Raw genomic sequence first — 22,806 nt, 5'->3', positions numbered from 1 at the left:
GAGTGAGAGTCCAGGACTTCTTCGGTCCCCGTGGCTGGGCCACTAGGGGTCAGTGCACCTGGCTAAATGACTTAGGAGGTGAGACTCCTCCTGGGCCTGGTGTCCACGCTAAGGCTAAGCCATTGCCACTTGTTATTAAGAGTTATCTCTGATGACAAGGCACAAGCCAACTGGTGGTAATGGAGGGGTTTAGGGAGGTCATAGCTAGACCAGAATTCAAACCCAGGACCAATTCCGAAACTGTCCTTCTCACCACACACCAGGATATGGAGGACAGAAGACAGGACACTCAGGAGACGGATGACACCCTGCTGGGAAAACCAAACATTCTGAAAGAGTCCACTTGTGGTGTGTGTGGGTGATGGGTGGCGGAGAAGCAGGAGAGGGGGGAGCAGGAGCGGGGGGGGGGCAGGAGATGGGGAGCAGAAGGCAGGGGGAGCAGGAGACGGGGAGCAAGAGAGGAGGGCAGGAGAGGGGGGGCAGGAGAGGGGGGAGCAGGAGAGGGAGGAGAAGGAGACGGGGAGCAAGAGAGGAGGGCAGGAGAGGGGGGGCAGGAAAGGGGGGAGCAGGAGAGGTGTCGGGCCTCATGTGTCCTCAGGGCTGTGACTCTCAGGCCAGCTGCAATCTCCTCCTGTTCATGCTGCTGTGGAACCTGTCAGCTACCTAAGCCCTACTAGGGACAGCTCTGTGTCCTTCCAAGCAGGCTGAACCACCCAGAATTCGGGCCTCACCTGCTGCCTACAAGTCTGTCCTCCCTGGGGCTGGGCCTGTTTGCTCAGAACCTGGGCCTCGGGGCAGGGAGAGGAGACCTGGGGAAGTTCAGTTGCGTAACTCCGAGTTGACAGCAGGAGGGAAGGGAAATTAAATTATCTCTTTATGTATTTGGAATCTGGATAGCTTGACGTCCCCCCCCCTTCTTCTTCCCTTAGAGCCCAGGCTGGTTTACTCTCTTAGTTTTGTGTGTGTGTGTGTGTGTGTGTGTGTGTGTGTGTGTGTGTGTGTGTGTGTTGGGGGTGGGGGGGTGCACACGGTGCACAAATATGGAGGTCAGAGCACAACCAACCATGGGAGTTGGTCCTCGGGCACCTTCTACCTTTTGTTTGAGGCGAAATCTCTAATTGGCCTGAGACTTCACCACATAGGCAAACACCAAAGCCTAGCTGGCCTAGGTGTTTCCAGGGATCCACCTATCTCCACTACCCCATTTCCCATCTCTGAAATGACATACATGCCCTGCCACGCCCAGCCTTTTTCCTGGGTCCTCGAGCTTTTGAGGCAAGCGCTTGACTGACTGAGCAACAATCCTAGCTATGATTTTTGTCTTGATTGGAATGCAAGCTGGGAGTGTGTGGGGACGTTCCAACAGGTTGGGGTCGGGGGAGTCTATTCACTGAAGTTTCTGCCAGCTGGGGACTTTTTGTGTGTATTTCATTCTGTTCACACAACAAGCCTACGTTGTCTCAGCTACTGCCCTGTTGCTATGATAAAAACACCCTGATAAAAAAGCAGCTTTAGCCGGGCGGTGGTGGCTCACGCCTTTAATCCCAGCACTTGGGAGGCAGAGGCAGGCGGATCTCTGTGAGTTCGAGGCCAGCCTGGGCTACCAAGTGAGTTCCAGGAAAGGCGCAAAGCTACACAGAGAAACCCTGTCTCGAAAAACCAAAAAAAAAAAAAAAAAAAAAAAAAAAAAAAAAAAAAAAAAAAAAAAAAGCAGCTTTAGCTGGGCGGTGGTGGCGCACGCCTTTAATCCCAGCTCTTGGGCAGCAGAGGCAGGTGGATCTCTGTGAGTTTGAGGCCAGCCTGGTCTACAGAGTGAGATCCAGGACAGCCAAGAATACACAGAGAAACCCTGTCTCAAAAAAAAAAAAAAAAAAGGGCAGCTTCAGGGGAAAGGGCTTATTTTGGCTCCCAGTTCAAGAGTGCAGTCCCTCACTGTGTGGAGGTCATGGTGGCAGGACTCTGAGGAGGCTGGTCACATTACATCCACAGCCAGGAAGCACCAAGTGACAAATACTGGTGCTCAGTTACCTCTCCTTTTGTACTGTCCAGAATTAGCCCAGGCTACCTCCTTCCCCTTCCTGAGTGTCTAGCCCTCCCCAATCCAGTCTGCATTCCCACAGTTGAGCCCCGCCAGGCATCTCTTCCTCTCTCTGCCTAACAAAATGATGTCTACTGGGTCAGCAGAAGAGCTGGGTGTGATCTAGAGGAGGAGGTAAGCCCCTAAGGTAAACTTTGGACCCAGGACCTCCTGCTTCCTGCCCCTTCATCCTCTGTGACTGAGCTGCTCCCTCGAATCCACTTCAAGGTCCCCAGCGGACAGAGCCCATTCCCCGGCTCTGCAGCTCTGTGGTGTGCGGTAAACAGATGTGACTCTGGGCCTCATGATGAGGAACGAAGTCCCCATTAGCCTGTTTAGCCTGTGAGCACCTCCTGGCCAAGGTTCCCCCACACTTGGGGCCAATCAGGGACACACAGTTCCCAGAGACGTGCTGTGACAGGGCACGTCTTCCGCTCAGCACCCTGGCACAGCCAGGGCATCTTCCCAGCCTCTCCTGTGCCCAGTACACTTGCCCAGTGTCCTGCACACCTCAGACTATTTTCCACACTCCCTCGGCATGCTGAGGGAGACGGTGGGGTTGTTGGGAAGTACGGGGTGAGGACTGGATCCTGCTCTGATACCCATGAACAGGATGAGTTACTAAGCCTTGTTGGACCTAAGTTTTCTTGGTGAAAAGTGGAAAGGGGTAATGATGGGGCTTCAGACCCATGTGAGTGTGAGACCTCCAGACCCACGTGAGTGTGAGACCTCCAGACCCACGTGAGTGTGAGACCTCCAGACCCACGTGAGTGTGAGACCTCCAGACCCACGTGAGTGTGAGACCTCCAGACCCACGTGAGTGTGAGACCTCCAGACCCACGTGAGTGTGAGACCTCCAGACCCACGTGAGTGTGAGACCTCCAGACCCACGTGAGTGTGAGACCTCCAGACCACGTGAGTGTGAGACCTCCAGACCCACGTGAGTGTGAGACCTCCAGACCCACGTGAGTGTGAGACCTCCAGACCCACGTGAGTGTGAGACCTCCAGACCCACGTGAGTGTGAGACCTCCAGACCCACGTGAGTGTGAGACCTCCAGACCCACGTGAGTGTGAGACCTCCAGACCCATGTGAGTGTGAGACCTCCAGACCCACGTGAGTGTGAGACCTCCAGACCCACGTGAGTGTGAGACCTCCAGACCCACGTGAGTGTGAGACCTCCAGACCCATGTGAGTGTGAGACCTCCAGACCCACGTGAGTGTGAGACCTCCAGCACAGGCATCAAGGAGCTGGGAGGAGCAGTTAAAGCTGTGAGTGCTCACACACACACACACACACACACACACACACACACACACACACACACCCGCCACCTAGGATGTCTCCTCCATGCCTGAGATTCCTGGGACCCCATCAGCCTCTAAAAACAGAATGTATGCAGCCTCGGGAACAAACAAAATGGGTACCACACAGAAGGGAGGACATTTGTCACCAACCAGGGCCCTGAGCTCAGCTCTGCAGAGAGCAAGGCCTCCAGTCCCAGGACCCTGAGCTCTGTGGAGGAGCCTCAGAGGTGAAGACATGGGGCCCAGCAGACCTGGGAGAGGATGCCCAGACAGACTGGCACCTAGAGAACCCTGAACCCATGTGAAGGCCATGTGACACAATCGGGAGGCCCACAATATTCTGAAGGTCCTCCAGTGAGATCATAGCTTATTTTAAAGTCAGGGGTGGGGAGGGGTAAGTGTGAGGAGTCAGACCTGGAACCCCAACACTTAGGAGGCTAGGGGAGGGGCATTGTGAATTTCAGGCCCACCAGGGCTACAAAGTGAGACTTTGTCTCAAAAAGGAAAAAAATAAAATTGGGGGGGGGGGATACTTTTTTAAAGTGGAAGAAAATGTGCCTCCCCCCCCCATATTAGTAAATAAAAAGTCCTTGGAGGTGTGATGGGCACTACAGAGAGTCATCTTGACAGGACACCGAGTCACTCAAGAAACAAGTCTCTTGGCCTGTCTGTGAGGACATTCCTAGACTGGGATAATTAAAGTGAGACCCCCATCCTAAGTACAACCAGCGGCACCACCGGGTGCCCTGGGATAACAATGGGGATGCCATCTGAGTACCAGCAGCCACCGTCCCGCCTCCCCCACCATCCCCTTCCTTAAGTTGGCTTTGTCAAGAATTGTGTCACAGCAACAAGACAAGGAACTAGCACTCTGTTTGTTGAGATGGGGTCTCATGTAGCCGGGCTGACCGCAAGCCTGCTCTGTAGCTGAGACAGTCTTTAACTCCCGCCTGTTGCTGGGTTTGGTTTTTTTGTTTGTTTGCTTGTTTGTTTGTTTGTTTACTCTAGCCCCACATTTGAACACCAAAGTGTAGTTAGTTGGTTGTTTTTTACTCTTTTGGCTCTCTGTGGGGCTGCCCCCCAGCTCCCAAATAAATCACATGGAGGCTTTCTTACGCATGCCCGGCCTTAGCTTGGCTTGTTTCTAGCTAGCTTTCCTTAACTTAAATTATCCCATCTACCTTTTGCCTCTGGGCTTTTACCTTCTCTTACTTCTGTATATCTTACTTTCACTCTTACTCCGTGGCTGGCTTTGTGGCTGGATCCTAGCGTCCTCCTCTTCTTGTTCTCTTGCTCTTTCTTCCTCTCCTCCCAGATCTCTCCTATTTATTCTCTCTACATGCCAGCCCTGCCTATCCTTTCTCCTGTCTCACTATTGGCCGTTCAGCTCTTTATTAGACCATCAGGTGTTTTAGACAGGCACAGTAACACAGCTTCACAGAGTTAAACAAATGCAACATAAAAGAATGCAACACATCTTTGCATCATTAAACAAATGTTCCACAGCATAAACAGATGTAACACATCTTAAAACATTCCACAACACCTGCCCCTTATACTTCCACCTCCTGTTGGGATTACAGGTGTGCACCATCATGCCCAGTTTATGCTGGCCTGGGGATCACATCCATAGCCTTGTACATGCTGGGCAAACACTCTACCAGCTGAATTGCATCCCCTACAGGCAGCATTTATATCTAATTCTGTCTGGGTCCAAACTTGGTCATCTTTACTATACCCCTCCCCCGGGTGTTCACAAATCACTTTATTTAATGGGGTCCTCTCAGGCCAAGGTTAGGACAATCACCCCATTTTACAGCCAAGGAAACTGAGTCTGGAAGAGAAGGGGATTCTGCGCCCTTAGTCTCTTATCTAGCCAGAGGGGAAGTCTAGAACCAGTCCTTCGCCTTCTTGACCAACGCTGGCCATGCAGGGCACTGCCTGTCTTCCGCTGTTCCCCGCCTCTCCCCCGCGGTGACCCTCACTGCTACACCCTACACAAATCATGCCCCTCCTTTCTTCCCACCCCTTCGCTTGCCCGGCTCCCGCCGTACAGAGGGTTCTGCCCAGCATTCCTCTCCCACCTCACAGCCAAGCAGGAGCTGCTACCGCAGCCGGAGAGGGTGTGGAGGGAAGGAGGTGCCTTGCCAAAGCCAGAGCGCGGGTTTACACGAGGCTGTGTGTCCCCGGACAAATGCCCCTCTGTATCTTGAGGCCTGTTGCGACGACTGGCAGCCATCCAGCGCTCACCGCGGGCAGCTTCAGAGGCTGGGATTGGCCTCTCTCTTGTCCTCTCTGCAGCCCAGACCTGCCAGGTCCTGACTCGGGCAGGAAACAGGGGGTGTGCTCTTTCTGGAATGGAGGGTGTGGGAGGCCGGCCAGCTTGAGGAGGGTGAGGGGCCACGTCCTGAACCACTCAGGAAGCCTGAAGTCTTAAGGTAGAAGGCTGAGAGGAAGAAGGTCACTGGGCCCCGGCTGGCCGTTCCCCTGGAGAGAAAACTGCATTCTAGACAGAGCAAGTGACTTTGGCACAGTCCCACAGCAAGTGGGCAACAAAGGTAAGGTTTTAATCCAGGACTTCTCCTCCCAGGCCAACCATCCAACTACCGGGGTCTCCACCATGGCCCCATGAACAGGCGCAGCCGTGAGACCATAGATCAGGACAAGTGGGCTCCCAGAAAGAGTGGCCTGCCTAGATAATAGAGCACTGGGTCCCTGGCTCTCCCTCCTTCCACACGATGCTCCAAAGTAGTGGTTCTCAACCTTCCTAACACTGCGACCCTTTAATACAGTTCCTCATGCTGTGGTGACCCCCAACCATGAAATTATTATAGTTGCTACTTCATAACTATAATTTTGCTGTTATGAATCATCAGGTAAATATCTGATATGCAGGCTAGCTGATATATGACCCTGTGAAAGGGACATTCAATCACAAAGGAGTCACCACTGGTCCAGAGATCTTTTCTCGACATAAGCCGTCCACATCCACAGCAAGCACATAGAGCCTGCCGTGTCCTCAGGAAAGACAGGAGAGGCAGAAACCCAAATCCAGATCACACCGTACCCAGTGCATAGGTCTGAAACCCCTGCGCTGGAGAAGCCGAGGTAGGGGGTGGAATTTAGAGCCAGCCTGGGTTACACATTAAGACCAGGGTGGACTCAAACTTGTAGCAACCCTTCTTCAGTCTCTAGAGTAACTGGGTTATTATAGTGCTCTACCCCTCCCAGCAAGTCATGCTTCTTTTTTTTTTTTTGGTTTTTCGAGACAGGGTTTCTCTGTGTAGCTTTGCGCCTTTCCTGGAACTCACTTGGTAGCCCAGGCTGGCCTCGAACTCACAGAGATCTGCCTGCCTCTGCCTCCCGAGTGCTGGGATTAAAGGCGTGCGCCACCACCGCCCGGCTAAGCCATGCTTCTTAAACCAAACAAAAACAGGCTGGAGAGGTGGCTCAGTGGTTAAGAGCACTGGCTGCTCTTTCAGAGGACCCGGGTTTGGTTACAGCACCCACATGGTGGCTCCCAATCATCCACATCTCCAACTCCAGAAGATCTGATGCCCGCTTCTGACCTCTGTGGGCACCAGCTAGCACGTGGTGCATCAGCATACAACCAAAAGTCTCACACACATAAAATACAATAAATAAATCTAAAAACCATCAAGGGGGGCCAGAGAGATGGCTCAGTCAGTACAGTGCTTGCCACACAAGCATGAGGGCCTGAGTTTGACCCCTCCCCCCACACCCACATAAAAAGCGGGGAGCATGATAGGGCATGATTATAACCCCATAGCCAGCCAGGCAGAGACAAGAGGGCCCCTAGGGCTCACTGGCCAGCCACTCTAGCCTACGTGTGAACTTCAGGCCAACAAGTAACCCTGTCTCATAAAATAAGTGGATGGCACTTGAGGAATGAGACCCAAGGTTAAGCTCTGTCTTCCATGCACACCAACACATAAGTGCCTATGGGGGGCATTATTATTATTATTATTATTATTATTATTATTATTATTATTTATAATGTATGTGTGGGCACATGTGTGCCACCATATGTGCATGTGTGTGTGCATGTGAGAGAGAGAGAGAGAGAATGAGACAGAGAGAGAGAGACCAACCGACTGACTGACAGAGAGGAAGACTCTGGGAGTCGGTTCTCTCTTTCCACTATGAGTCCCCGGGATTCGAACTTGGGCTCTCAGGCTCTTACTGCTGAGTCATCCCGCCTGCATCTTGCTTTCAGTGAGTGACTGGAAGTGACTCCGAACCCTGGGTGCTTTAGGAGCAGGGAACAGTACCGTCGTGGCACCGGGGCACTAAAGAGAAACTGAGGTGGGGGGGACACCTGTGGGTCACCAGCTGCTTATTTGGTGCTGTGTTGTTCTCCCGACCTGCTCTGCACTGTCAGAAAGACACAGCCAGGAGCTGCTCCTCAGAGAGCGCCCTGAGGCTCTCTCGGTCCTCAGTTTCCCCGTTTGTAAAGGAGCGGGCAGCGGGCTCCACAGTATTCAGACTAGCAGCTGCCTCCTGGAGTTCTCACGGAGGGTGTGAGGATGAGGAGGCATTGGGGGGCTGTTGATGTAGCAGGGGATTCTGCTCCGTTGGCCTTTGAGGGGAGCTCGGTTTCCAGTGTAGCACAGCCACCAAACTCCAGCAGGCCAGTCAACTTCCAGTCCAGAGAGAGTGGAATCCTCTTCCTTCCCCTCAGGCAGACATCTCACCCCGGGCATGCGACCTGTCTCCTGATGATCCCCTGCCTCTATTTCTGCCTCCCAGAGCGCTGGGGTTACAGGTGTGCCTGTAACCAGCTTTGCAGTGTGGGGTGTCCGACCCAGGGCTTTGGGCATGCCAAGGAAGCACCCTGCCAATTGAGCTACACCCCAGCCCCCGCTTCTGCACCCTAGGCTGGCCTCGAACTCCTGGTCCTCCCGAGTGCTGGGATTCTGGGGGGTGTGCTACCACACCCAGCTACATTTTCCCATCTACAACAAGGCTACAGAAAAGCTCTGTTGTAACAGTCCAAAAAGCAACGGGTGAAAGACCCTGGGTGAGGAGGTCCAGGGAATAATGACAGAATTCAGGTACCCATCTGAGACTAAAAAATGCCGTTCTGAGCCGAGTGTGAGGGAACGTACCTTCAATACCAGCACATTGTAAACATTGCCTGTTCCCTCCCACCTTAAGGATTGTTGAAATGGAAGATATTTAACCCAGAGAAGAAAACGGTCGAAGACCATAGAATTGCTATTTTCCAGGGCAGAAAATCCTTAGACAGAAAATCCTTAGTTCTACAGTCTAACCTACAGCTCGCTGTATCGCCACCTGCTGGACAGAAGTAGAATTACCACACTGCTGTCCACTGACCTAGCAGTTGAATCTTTCACACAGAGCTGAGCTCTTAAACCTGACAGGGTTGTTACGTGGAAAGACAGAAGGGAACAGTGCCAGTGGGTGAAACCCGCACTGTGCCGACATGAAGGCCAGTTGTCTGCAGTTTGCATCAGCCCCAATGTTTTGGAACGTCAGGGCTTTCTTTAATCTTATTTAGTTTTTTAATGAATCATTTACTTTGTGTGTGTGCATTGATGGTGCATGTGTAGAGGTTAGGGGACAACTTCTAGAAGCTGCCTCTCTCCATCTATCATGGGGGCCCCAGGGACTGAACTCAGATCATCAGGCTTGGCAGCAAGTGCCTTTACCTGCTGAGCCATCTTGCCAACCCCTATTTCATTTTTAAATTAAAAAAAAATTTTTTTTGAGAGGGTTCTCATGTAGCCAAGGCCGTTCTCAAACTTGATGTGTAGCCAACGATGATCTTTAATTTCGGATCCTCTTGCTCCATCTTCCAGGTGTGCACACAGTTTATGCAGTGTTGGGGGGACTGAACCCGGCGCTGCTTCATACACGTTAGGCGAGAACATTCCCGGCGGGGCTACGTCCCAACCCTGTGATAGATGGACGGCTTTCATGGGTTACGGTAACTCTGGGCTGCAGTTGCTCATTTGTGGCTTTTTTCTGCTGGGAATTTGTTTTTCTTGTCTTATCCAGGGAGGGGCTTGGAAGCCCAGAGAAAGAGGGGAGATGTTGTCTTGAGGAGTTGGGGGGGGGGCAGCATTCTTCCTGATAACAGCTGTCCCACCCTGGGGAGAGGGATGAGCAAACAGTCCTGACCCTCCGACACTTCCCAGCACAGCTCCCACACAGGGCGGTTTGTTAACGAAGGGAGGGGGCAACAGTGGAGTCTGTGAGTGTGCCTAAAGCTGGGCTGAGGCAGAGGTCCCCAGTGTGGCCAGTAAGGGGCGGGGTCAAAGGTCAGGGCAATTCTCTGCTCTGTGGGCGGGCGGAACCTTCCTTCGCCCAACACTGCTGCCGGCCATCTCTTCTGTGTGTGTTCTCTGGGAAGCAGTGTCAGGCGAGTTCATGGAGATGGGGCTGTGCCGTCCCAGACCCCCACCCACAGCCTAGTGTAGCTTTGGTTAGCGCCTACGTTAGGTGGGGCTCCTGTCTGCTCTGGGCTCCTGGTGCCCTATCGGTTCAGTGGGCACAGTGGCCACGTATTCCTTTCCAAAAGGAAGATGAGGATGGAATGGGGTCTCGCCTGTGAAGCAGGCCATGCTCACACTGCAGCTGTGAATCGGTCTCACTCTCTGAGAAACAGCCTTGCCTTCCCCAGAGTGTCCCGACATCCCACAGCCACAGGCACGCACAGGGCTCAGTGTCCCATTCCCCGTCCTCCGTCCTCCGTCCCTGTCCCCGTGTCCGTCCTCCCCCCACCCCACCCCCCGTCTTGGGCCTGACTTGGTTAACTGCAGCTGCTGGGGCCCCCACACATGAAAACATCCACCTCCTTGGCCGTCAGTGTTCACCGCCTTCCTCCCACCTTCTGTAATGTGGCAGGAACAGAGATGCCATTGAGAGCCCTCGCTGCCCGGGTGAGGCGAGATCGGCTCTCGGGTTGCACACTGTTCTTGAAAGAGAAGTAGCTGACCCGCTGGCACCTGGAACCCAGCACCCAGGAGGTGAACCCAGACGGACCTGAGGAGGAGCCTGTGTCCTGTGTCCTTGGGAGGCTGCTCACTGGTCAGTGTGTGTGTGTGTGTGTGTGTGTGTATGTGCACATGTGTATGTGTGTGTATATGTGTGTGTATGTTTGAATCTGTGACTGACTGTGAATAGGTATGAGGGTATGTGTATATGTGTGTGTATGTGTTTATGTGTGCATAGTGCGTATGTATGTGTGTATATGGGAATATGCGGAGTGGGTGTGAGCCGGTATAAGGGTATGAGGGGATGTGTGTGTGTGTGTGTGTGTGTGCATCTGTGTATTACTGCGGTGACTGGCTGCAGCCCCCACCAGGTGCATCTGAGGGCAGGTGGGAAGGCAGGAAGAATTCAGGCTTTGCAGTTGGCAAGGTCAGGTTCATGCGCTGCTCTACAGCTTTTGGGCTAAAGGAACAGGAGAGTGAGCTCCACAGCCCTGAGCCTCGGGGTCCTGGTTGGAAGCCATGGAAAGGGAAACCCTGTTTTCTGTGGCGTCCCGAATTGGAAGCGGTGGGGCTAGAAACAGGCTTAGGCAAATGCATCTGAGTACCTCTGCCTTGCTGTGATGGGAAAGGCAAGGGTCTTTCCTCAAGAACAAAGCAAGGAGACAGGGAGTCCTCCATCCCAAGTTCTCATCCTTGGCTTTTTATATATATATAATTTATATATATAATATATATATACATATTATATATATATATATAACATAGTATCTCACTTATCCTGGGCTAGCTTCAACTCCTTTTGTAGCCGAGGCTGGCCTTGAAATCCTGGTCCTCCTGCAGGCATCTCTCTGGCACTATGATTACAGTCACTGAACTCTGAATAGCCCTTTTTAGACATGAGATATCACCCAGTCGGCAGAGTGCTTCCCTAGCAAGCATGAAGCCCTGTGTTCAATCCTCAGCGCCACATAAACCAGGTGTGAGGGCACACACCTATAATCCAGCACTGGAGACATGCAGGCAGGAGAGTTAGATCATGCTCATCCTTAGCTACATTGTGAGTTCGAGGTCAACCTGGAATACATGAGACACCATCTCAAAAAACATAAAGTACTATTTACACCTCTAACCCTCAGCTTCCTTAGGACGAGCCCCTTTATTTCATAGACAAGCGAAACTGAGAGGAATTCTGTCCCTTACCACAGCCCTCCCGCTGGCAAGGGGGAGATGGTGGTTTGTCTGGGGGACAGATCTGAAAAAGAACCAGACATGGCTGTATCTTCAAGGGCTGCCAGGGAGCATGCAAAGCCAAGCCACAGACACTAGCCCTGCTTCTGGCTAATGGTGGCAGTGAGGAGGAAGAAAACAACCTCCTTAACTCAGTCTGGGTGGGAGTCATCTGGGAAGGGTGTCTGGCTTGAGGCTGGGGAGCATGTGGCTCACCTCAGCCTGTCTAAGGGAATCAGGTGACCAGAAGCCCAGGGCGGAAGACTGATTATACAAGCGAGGTTAGGCAGAGCCCTGTAGGTTTCAAGGAGTGGGCACTGAGCCATAGGATGCCCTGAAGATCGCAAGAACCAGGGCGACAGGTGGAACCCTGAACCTGCAGTGGGGCAGAGAATGTGAAGGCAGAGCCTGTCCTATAGATGAACATGGCCGGCCACCGGGAGCCTTCTTATGGCCAGAGCTGACAGAGCCTCCAGCTGAGGACAGATGGCCTCCCTCTTGTCTCAGGCAGACACTCACCCATGTTTCCATTAGAGCTGGGAGAGTGGAGCCGGGGGTCCTTGGGGAGGCTTACAGTAGAGAGTAGGATGCTGATGCCTGAGACAGCCAGCACAGAGCTATGTGGGAAGATGGCAGGTTCATGTCTTAGCAGCCCAGCAGAGTTTGTACTGGTATCAGTACAAAACTGCTTTGAGAAAACAAGTTCTGGGTCTGGAGGGATGGCCCAGTGGTTAAGAGCCCCGGCTGTTCTTCAAGAAAACGTGGTTCTGTTCCCAGCACCCACGTGGTGGCTCACAGCCATCTGTAATGCCAGTTCCGGGAGGTCTGACACCCTCTTCTGACTGCCATCTGCACCAGGCACGCATGTGATGTCCATACATACATGAGGCAAAGGTACTCATATCCACAAAATAAAATAAATCTAAATAAATAAAAATAAAAATAATTTAGCTGGACCATGGTGGTGCACGCCTTTAATCTCAGCACTCGGGAGGCAGAGCCAGGTGGATCTCTGTGAGTTCGGGGGCCAGCCTGGTCTACAGAGCAAGATCCAGGACAGGAACCAAAACTACACAGAGAAACCCTGTCTTGAAAAACCAAATAAATAAATAAATAAATAAATAAATAAATAAATAAATAAAATAATTCAAGGAGGAAAACCACATTCTAAGTTCTTTGCTGAGTATGGTGGAACAAACCTATGATCCAGGCACTAGGGAGATGGAGTTCAAGGTCATCCTCAGCTATATATGGAGTTAGGGGTCTGCCTGGGCTATATGAGACCCTGTCGGAAGGGAGGGAAGGAGGGAGGGAGGGAGGGAGGGAGGAGGAGGGAAGTAAGTTAGTTCCTTACAATTCTGGGGTACTGTTTTTACACACACACAGTTTCTAGGAATGGGCCTTATTTTTACTTGCTGCCAAAAGAAACTGCGTGCTTGAGGATTCTAGAATCATCCAGGCAAAGAGCAAAAGAGGCATCATAGACGTGGTGAGACTAACCCTGGTTTTAAAGCAAAATTTCTTCTTTGTTCTCAGCGGGATCAAGATGACCACAGCCACCACTTTGGGGGACGCTGTCTTCTCGCTGAACATGACCAGAGGAGAAGACTTCCTGTATAAGAGTAAGGTGGACTTGGGGGAAGGTTGCCAGGGCCAGCTTCAGGGTCAGCTTCCTGGTCCCACCACTTGCCAACCTCAGGCATGATTTCTTTGCCCTGGGCCTCAGTTTCCTTGCCTGTAAGATATCAATGGGGATCCCACAGGAGGTGTTGTGAAGACTCAAACGAGTCCCGGAAGTCCTGGCTCCTGTAGATGTGCATTGAGTACCCGACAAGCACTGTGACAAGGATTGTGACCTCGGATCTCTGCTCCTTCTCCTGACTCCTCTCTAGCAAATCTTGGAGTCTAGGGCGTGATGGAAGTGTGAATCTCTTTCATGATATTGAAATAGGTACCCTTGAAAAGTAACTACTTACTACGTGTGGTGGAGCACACCTTTAATTCCAGCACCAGGGAGAGGCAGAGAATCTCTGTGAGTTCAAAGTCCAGCCTGGGCTACAGAGTGAGATCCTGCTTTGGCTACCATAACAAAAGCATTAAAGAGCATCTGTCATGTACGACTTCGTTTGTTTGTTTGTTTTCTGAGACAGGGTTTCTCCATATAACAGTCCTGGCTGTTTTGGAACTCACTCTGTAGACCAGGCTGGCCTCGAACTCACAGAGCAAATGAATGAAGGTGGGAACAGGTCAGTCCTGGGAAGTGTTTACCCAGAACCAGGGGTTCCCAGGATGAGAAAAGTGGGTGACAGCTCTTCAGAAAATCAGACCCAGTATGTAGCTCAGTTGGCAGAGGGCTTACCTAGCAGGCATGAGGCCCTGGGTTCGATTCCCAGCACTGGATGAACTGGGTGTGGTGTCGCATATACATGACCCCATCACTGTTGCAGTGGAAACAGGAAGATTGGGAGTTCAAGGTTATCCTCCGCTAATAACAATGCTTGAGGGCAGCTTGGGCTGCCTGAGGCTGTACACTAGATTGCCTTTCCACTGCTGTATGTATGTCACTAAAGCAACTTGGTGAGGAAAGGGTTTATTTTAGCTCACAGCTCACAGCCCATCGTCAGGGAAATCTGCGGCAGGAACCTGGAGGCAGGAACTGAGGCAGAAACAGTGGAGGCGTACTGCGTACTGACTTGCTCCCATGGCTTTCTCAGCCTGGATTCTGATACAACCCAGGACCTCCCGCATCAGTCAGGAACTGAGAAAATGCCCTGCAGACCCAGGTCCACAGGCCAATCTGTCTGTGTCAGGTTGACACAGACTACCCGGCATATCCTGTAAAATGTGAAAAGCAGACACAATAGTTGTGTAAGGAGTGTGGGTCCCTTACAGAGGTTTCAGCCAATGTCTTGTCCACTCTACATATGGTTCAGGTGTCCCCAGGAGTAGGTACAGTTTCTACACTGGGGGGGGGGGGCAACTTGAGGTTTGGAGCCTGCAGATGACTAGATGGAAGGCAGGATGCATCCCTTCCATAGAGACCCAGAGGCGGTGGTTTCAGGATAGGGTCACCAGTTCCCCTTGCCCACACATGCCCCTTTGTTCTGATCCTTGCTAGGATAGGTGTTCATTTAGAAGCAGCTCAATATGTCTCAAATGGTCCTGAAGGGAGCCACAGGAGGGGAATGACCGAAAGCCAGATGGGAATGATTCTGTGTTTGAGACAAGGTCTCCATAGGTAGCCCGGGCTAGGATGGAACTTGCAATCCTCCTGATGCAGCCTCCAAAGTAGCTGGGGATACAGGCCTGGGCCATTTATTCTTTATATTAGCAAATCTTTGTAAAGGCATTAAAAAGTGCACAAATTGTAAGTGTAACATTGGGTAACTTTTCACAAAATGCACACGTGTGTCCCCAGCACTCAGGAAACAGGAAACAGAGAATACCAATGACCCCATGGTCATGTACCCTAAGAGCCCACCAAATACTGACATACTGATTAGTTCTATATGGTTTTGAATTTTGTGTGAATGGAAAGAGAACCAGCCATGTGTATTCTTTTTTATCTGATTTTTTTTATACATGTATCAGTGTTTGCCTGCATGTGGGTAAGTGCACTGTGTGTGTAGTTCCCATGGAGGCCAGAAGAGGGTGTTAGAAACCCAAGGACTGGAGTTACAAATGCTAGGAATGCTGGGAATGGAACCTGGGTCCTCTGCCAGAGCAGCCCGTGCTTTTAACGACTGAACCATCTCCCTGGTCCCATCTGGCTTCTTTAGCTGAACCTTGGGTTTCCACACATGTATGCTAGTGTCGCACAGTGTCTTATTCTAGTCTCCAGACCTGAGATGGTCTTAAGTCTTCCTATGTCATCTACACTTTCAAAAGCATCACTGAAAGCATTTCATAGTATTTTATGGACTAGTCTACCATGCCTTATTAAATCACTGAGTGTGTCAATAATCCTGTAAACAGACATTCTCATTCAAACAGTCTTCCAGCATTGGGGATTGATTATTCCCTCTGAAGTGATAAGTTGGCATCAAGCATGGCCATATTTATGGTTCTTGAGGTTTTCAAAACTCTGATGTTGCTCTCAGTCCTGAAGTTAGAATTTGCCATTGACAGTGTATTGAAATTAGACTCTGACATAGTGAGCTACAAGGACTTGCATACTAGCTTTGTTTATAAGAGCAAAAGATTGAAAACATAAACAATCTCACCAGGGACTTGGTGAACAAATCATGGTGTAGCCAAACACGAGTAATGTTCAACCATCAAAACCATGAGAATAGGTAAAAGCATGGAGAGATAATCGTGATAATACCGTAAGATAACATATGCAATCTGGCTGGTTTTGTTTTTTAAAGATTGATGTGTGTAGAGAGTATGCATGTTTGTGTACCAGATCCTCTGGAACTGGAGTTACAGGTTGTGAGCCATGTGATGTGGGCGCTGAGAACCAAAACTGGGTCCTTTGCAGGAAGAGTGTGCACTCTTAGCTGGCTCAGCCATCTCTCCAGCACTCTTATTTTGTTCAATCCGCTTTTGAGACAGGGGAGATGTAGTTTAGACTGGCCTTCAACTTTCTATGTAGTTGAAGATGACCTTGAACTCCTGATCCTTTTGCCTCTACCTTGAGTGATGCAATTCCAGGTATGCACCACCACAGCTGGATACATAGGTGTCTTTTTAACAATTGCCTGTGTTTCCATATGTAGGAATATTTCCTTAGGATAGCTGTTTCAGATGTAGAACTGATGTTTTTAAAGATTTGTTTGTTCTTGTTTTATGTATGTGAGTATTTTGCCTGTGTGTGTGTGTGTGTGTGTGTGTATGTGTGTGTGTGTGTGTGTGTGTGTGTGTACCATGAGTGTGCAGTGCCCAAGAATGCCAGAAGAGGGCATCAGGTCCTCCAGGTACTGGAGTTTGTAAGTCATTGTGTGGGGAACTGACCTTGGGTTATGTGCAAGAGCAGCCAGTGCTGTTAACTGTTGGGCCTTCTCTCTCTCCAGCCTCTATTCCTAAAATCTGAACAGGCTTTGTTTTGTTTTGGTTTTGGTTTTGGTTTTTCAAGACGGAGTTTCTCTGTGTAGCTTTTGGAGCCTGTCCTGGAACTTGCTCTGTAGACCAGGCTGGCCTTGAACTCACAGAGATGGGCCTGGCTCGGCCTCTCAAGTGCTGGGATTAAAGGCATGCGCCACCACCGCCCAGCCTGAACAGGCTTTAATATGCACATACGTGGCTGCACAGATGAATGCCTAGGTGCAGACAACCAGTGACTCGTCCTTTCTCATGGTTTGCTTAATTTTATATTTTAAAAATTATCCCCAAATCACATCAATTGCATGTTATCAAAAGCGGGGGAAGGAGTCTTGCTGATCCGTTCCACAGAAGTTGAGAGCTGTGCCTGGGCTGATAAGAAGACTCAGGCAGGTGTAGTGTGCCACACCCCAGCAGTTCCAGCCCTTGAGAGACAGAGGAGGAGACTCGGGAGTTCTAGGCCTTCCTGGGCTACATGGGACTCAGTTCCTTATTGCTGTTCCAGAACATCTGAAAACAAAGCAACTTAAAGGGGGGAAAGGTTTGCGTGGGCTCAGGTCTCAGTCCTGGTGGCTTGGCCCCACCACTGTGGGCCTGAGCTGAGATAGTGTCAGGCAGAGAGGACATGGTGAGCTGCCCACTCATGAGGGCTGGGAGGCAGAGAAAGAGAGTGGGAACATGGCAAGATGGCCGTCAAAGACCCCTAATGACCTACTTCCTTCTGCCAGGCCCCTCCCTCACACAGTTTCTGTCGTCTCTCAATAATGCCATCAAACTACAAATCCAGTGGTTTAATCTACTGAGCGGTTTGAGGTCCTCATGTTACAGTCGATGATCAGTAATGCAGCCCATCAACTGGGGACCAAACCATTAGTATGTGAGATTTGGGGGGACACTTTATATCCAAATCATTCATGACAAGTGCCCACTGGGGTCCCTCCCAGTCTGCATGTCTGCTCAAGGCTTCACCATCTCTGCTCTCTCTTATTTTAATTCATTCACTTTAGTGTGCGTGCGTGTGTTTGCTCATGTGTGTTCATGTTGGCATGGGAGTGCCATGACACATATGTGGGCATCAGAAGACACCCTCAGCATCGGTCCTGCCCTTCTACCTGGCCTGCAACAGAGTCTCTTGGTTGTTTTCTCCCATCATGCATCAGTACCCAGCAGGCTAGGGGCCTGCAAGCCTCTGGGGATCCTCCTGTCTCTGCCCCTGATGCCCGTGGGAGCCCTGGGATCATCACGCAGACGCATGTGGTTTCCGGGAACTCATCTTTGTTTGCCAAGTGCTGCCACCCACTCTCGGCTCCCGCCTCTCTGCAGGTTCTGGAGCCATCGTGGCTGCCATCGTGGTGGTGGTCATCATCATTGTCGCCTTGGTTCTGATCCTGCTGAAGATGTACAACAGGTACAGGATGCCCCGAACTGCCTGCTTCCTTCCTGCACGCTCCTCCCCCATTCCTGGTGCAGAGTGTTAGCTCACCTGTCCTGGGTGGCTCTGCCCTCTTTGTCAGAGCTGAGGTTCAAACCCAACCCATCTGGTTTCAAAGGAAAATTTCCCACCATAACATGTAATAATAACAGGGGACGTGGTCCAGTGGGTAGAGCACTTGCCTAGCGTACATGAAGGCCTGGGTTTGATCCCCAGCACTGCCTAAATAAGTATGGTGGCACTCAAGAGGTAAAGGCAGAAGGATCAGAAGTACAAAGTTATCCTCAGCTACATGATGAGTTCAAGGCCAGCCTGGACTATATAAAACCCTGTTTCAAAAACAACAGCAACAATAGTAGCATCCAGTGTTATTTTTAAAGTCTCTGGAGTGTTACCATGTGAGCCTCTTGGAAACAAGGAGGTGGCATTGAATTCCAGGTCTCCTGTCATTCTGTTCATCATTGCTGAAGCTTTGATTGACATGTGGGTGGGTACCCCTTCACCTCACACTGCTTCCACTGATACCTGAGCTGGAAATGAGGGAAAAAAATTAATTAGGATCTATCGATGGATGAGATATCGCAGACATCGGAAGTCATTATTGTGAGCTATTGAATCTAATGGTATATAAAATGAAGATAGGATGTACATTTTACTAGATTGTTTGAGACAGAGTCTTCCTATATAGCCCAGGCTAGCCTTAAACTCTTGGTGTTCCTGATTCAGTCTCAAAAGTCCTGGGGTTGTAAATACTTTAAGTCTTTTCTCTTCTCAATTACATAAGATGTTCTTAAATATTCCTAGCAAAATACTTAGCATGCATAATCATGCTGTAACCCTTGAGGCTCCACTCAGCCTTGAAGGTGGCCACTGCTCTGACTCTGTTCATTGTCAGGGGCAGAATGAAGTTTAGCAGTTCAAAGTTAAACAGAACATTCCGAAGTCAGCCAGGCTGGTGTCAAAGGTCCTTCCCTATTGGAACAGTGGTAACTGAACAATGTGCCTTTCTGATGGGCCATCATCAAGGAGCCCATTCCTCGTTGTCTCTTACAGGAGAATGAGGACCAGGCGGGAGCTGGAGCCCAAGAGCCCGAAGCCACCTGTGCCTCCTGCCCTGGACCCAAACAGCAACGGTGGCCAGCAGCCTGCGACTGTGACCTTCAACCCTGCAGACAACCAAGTGGAGACTCGGTGACCCTGCTCCACGCCATCCCTGCCTCTGCAGAGCTTTTACGACCCAGAAACACTCTTCTGGCAGCTTCACTGAGTTCTTTCTGGTTGGGTAAACTGAGGCACCTTTCATATAGCCCCTGCAGCTTGAAGCCATCCTTAACTATGTTCTGCTCTGGCCTCCCAGCTGTGTCCATATCCCTGCTGCCACTGTACCAAAGAGCTAAGGACATTCTTTAGGACATTGTCACCTGATGAGAAGCACCCTGCTGGGGATACTGGTGTGAGTCTGTTTGTTGCCCCACAAATGCTACAGCTAGACAGCTAAACAAATAGACAGACAGACATCCGAGTGTTCTGGTCAGGGGTCAGGGAGTGCTAATGATAATGTCACCCAGGGTCTGCCACTGGGAGCATCTTGAGCGTCATATCCACAACTTGGCGGAACAGATTCTCAATCCCATGTCAGGTGCAAGGAAACTAACTTGGACTAACTAAGCACAAAACCAACTTGGTAATGACTAACCTATTCCAGGACTAGATGACCACTAGCCAGCTCATGATGGCTGGTTAGATCGCTCTTCCCCCTTAAGGGACAAAGGGTACAAGAGGCTGGACTTGGTGGCACATGCTTGTCATCTCAGCACTCAGTAGAGGCAGGAACATTGTGATTACAAGGCCAGCTTTGGCTGCACATGGAGATATTTAACTAAAAAAAAAAAAATTACAGAATAAACAGTGCTCTCCAAAAAATTCTACTTTATTAATAGTCAGGAGAAGATGTCCCAAGGAGCAGAGGCTATCTCTAGGGTGAGGGGCAGAGGCTAGCTCTAGGATGAGGGGCAGAGGTTAGCTCTAGGGTGAGGAGCAGAGGCTAGCTCTAGGGTGAGGAGCAGAGGCTAGCTCTAGGGTGAGGAGCAGAGGCTAGCTCTAGGGTGGGGAGCAGAGGCTAGCTCTAGGGTGAGGAGCAGAGGCTAGCTCTAGGCTGAGACATTGTTACGATGCCCATGCCTGGGTTGTGTGGTAGCTGCTCAAGAGACCCTTCCTTCTGCCCCAGGTGGACTAACCCCGCTCCTCATTTTCTGGCTCCCTTTTATTTGGGTGCTAAGCTCCCTTGAGAGTCCCCTTGCCTCCTGGACAAGCCTTTTGAGGCCCATTAAACTCTGCATTTCCTGTGTCCTTCCTGCACCTTGCAGAGACAGTGAACGCACACAGAGACAACCGATCCTCTGTGCCAGCTGACCTCCAAGCTCTGGGCCGGAAGACGGTCCACTAGCAGGGACAAACATTTGGAATTAAGATTGACATCCACGCTGTACTCTCTTATTGACCTTGAAAAGGTGATTCCAAGGCTCATGTGATGACTCAGTGGGTACATGTAACCAAGTCTGACCACCTAAGTTCGATCTTCAGGACCCACACGGCGGAGAAGAGAACGGGTTCCTGTAAACTACCCTCTCGTGTCTACATGTGTGTTGTGGTGCACCACAAACACAATAAACAAATTAAATATAAGTCAAACAAATTTGAAAAGAAAAGATTCCTGGGGGATCTAGGAAGATGGCTGAGTGGCCAAGAGTGCTTGCTGTACAACCTGAGTTCAAAGCCCCAGAACTCACCTAAAAAGCTCCCAGAGGTGTGGTGAGACACACCTCTAACCCCAGCCCTGGGAAGAGGGAGAGATGGAGGAATCATTGTGGCCTGCTCATCGCCAGCCTGGCTTCAGAATCAGTGAGACGTCTGTGGCAAAGGAGTAAAACTGGGAACAATAGAGTGGGCCACTCGATGTCCTGCTCTGGTCCAAGTATGCCTACAGGGGAGCGTATGTCACACACGTAACACACACAAACACACACAAACACACACAAAAGTTTTTTTGAGACAGGGTCTCTCTACATAGCCCTGACTGGCCTGGAACTCATTATGTAGAGCAGGCTGGCCTTGAATCCACAGAGATCCTCCTGTCTCTGCCTCCTGAGTGCTGGGATTAAAGGTGTGCACCAACTACACCTGGTTAAAAATATTTAAGTGATTCAGGCTTGGCACGGTGACTCCCAATTATAATCCCAGCATTTGAAGGGAGATAGAGACATAGGAGCTCTGATCAAGAGTTTAAGGTCATCCTTGGCTACACAGAAAATTGCGGCTCACCCAGGGCTGCAAGAAATCATCTCTCAAACAAACAAAAACAAAAAAGCCTCCTTTGAGTATAGCTGTAGAAAATTACTAAGAAATTCTCATCACTCCTCAGCCAGCAGTCTTTCTGTCCTTCTGTATCTAAATACCATCAAGCCCCAGGCACTGTGAGGGCGTCCACTAAGTTATCTCACAGAATTCCATTCCCTCCATGAGCCTAGGAGGTCATCACTCTCAGATGAGAATTTCCAATTCACTACCGCACCTGCCAGAGTCACGTGGCTGGTGCGGTAGAGACGGCTCAAGGTAAGCTAGGTTTAACCTTGACAGGAGCCTTCTCCCCATTCTGTCCTCTTCTTCCCACCTGTCTCCAAAGATGTCAGCTCCTCTGGGAATGGATGGAGAGAGCAGAGCAGTCTTGTGTGGAGGACAGGGATCTGGCTTCCAAACTGAAAGTGTGGGCAAAGCCACTCTGGTGGGCTCTTTTTTTTTTTTTTTGGTTTTTTGAGACAAGGTTTCTCTGTGTAGTTTTGGAGCCTGTCCTGGATCTCGCTCTGTAGACCAGGCTGGCCTCGAACTCACAGAGATCCACCTGGCTCTGTCTCCCGAGTGCTGGGATTAAAGACGTGCGCTACCACTGCCCGGCTATCTGGTGGGCTCTTGTGGGCTCTCATGAACCCTCTCTAACTCACCCGGGCTCTGAGGGTCCCGCTTCACCTGCTTCCTGCTTAGGCCTGGTACAAGCACTAGCATATAACGCTTCTCTGCTTTAAAAACAAAACAAAACCCAACAAACCCCTTGTGCTGCTGGAGACACAGCTCCTCCAGGCCCTTCCCTCCATCCCCGGTACTTGGGGAGGGGGGGAATCAGCCTGAATGTCCAGCCTGAAAACTAACTGCTCCCGCCCACAGGAAGCTCTTCTTTTGCTAAATTGTGCTTGGGAAGGAAGGAGGAAAGAGGTAGACAGAATGTGCGGAGTGGGAGCCAGTGAGGCAATTTATGGTTTTGCTTTTTAATAATGAAGATAACCCAGTAAGGCTTCCATAGTGGCTTCTCAGTACAGGAAGACAGGGCCCCTGTTTCAGCTGGGGATGGTGCAGTCCCCTTTGTTTCCTGTTCTGAGAGGTACCTCTCTCACCTAGGTGGGTTCTCCTTCAAGTGGCCATGGAATCGATGAAAGATAGTAAATCCCTAAGTTTTCAAATAAAGAGGTTTAAACCAAGCATGTGTTGTTCATTTCAATTATGTGCAGTGTTAACAAATGCCTTTTTTAAAAAACTCCCTTGCCGGGCAGTGGTGGCACACACCTTTAATCCCAGCACTTGGGAGGCAGAGCCAGGCGGATCTCTCTGAGTTTGAGGCCAACATGGTCTACCAAGTGAGTTCCAGGAAAGGCACAAAGCTACACAGAGAAACTCTATCTGGAAACCCCC

General features: G+C 50.6%; 1 protein-coding gene across 4 annotated transcripts in view; it reads left to right on the top strand.

The window, feature by feature from the left end:
- LOC114697152 (non-compact myelin associated protein) overlaps positions 1-20,751 on the top strand; it is a 30,551-nt gene extending 9,800 nt beyond the window's left edge. The window contains exons 2-6 of one of the 4 annotated variants that reach the window (XM_037203064.1): positions 9,228-9,355; positions 10,276-10,458; positions 13,128-13,213; positions 17,958-18,042; positions 19,120-20,751. In XM_037203064.1, coding sequence (XP_037058959.1) covers positions 13,138-13,213; positions 17,958-18,042; positions 19,120-19,261 — 303 coding nt within the window. In that variant the 5' untranslated portion in view covers positions 9,228-9,355; positions 10,276-10,458; positions 13,128-13,137 and the 3' untranslated portion in view covers positions 19,262-20,751. Of the gene's footprint in view, positions 1-5,669; positions 5,943-9,227; positions 9,356-10,275; positions 10,459-13,127; positions 13,214-17,957; positions 18,043-19,119 lie in introns of those variants that run through there. The other 3 variants (XM_037203065.1, XM_028875250.2, XM_037203066.1) reach the window with 3 other exon arrangements.
- Positions 20,752-22,806: the final 2,055 nt, after the last annotated feature.

The sequence above is a fragment of the Peromyscus leucopus genome, chromosome 2 (genome assembly GCF_004664715.2).
Source record: "Peromyscus leucopus breed LL Stock chromosome 2, UCI_PerLeu_2.1, whole genome shotgun sequence".
Taxonomy (NCBI): Eukaryota; Metazoa; Chordata; class Mammalia; order Rodentia; family Cricetidae; genus Peromyscus; species Peromyscus leucopus.
The sequence above is the reverse complement of the archived record's forward strand: the minus strand, read 5'-3'. Positions and strand labels throughout refer to the sequence as shown.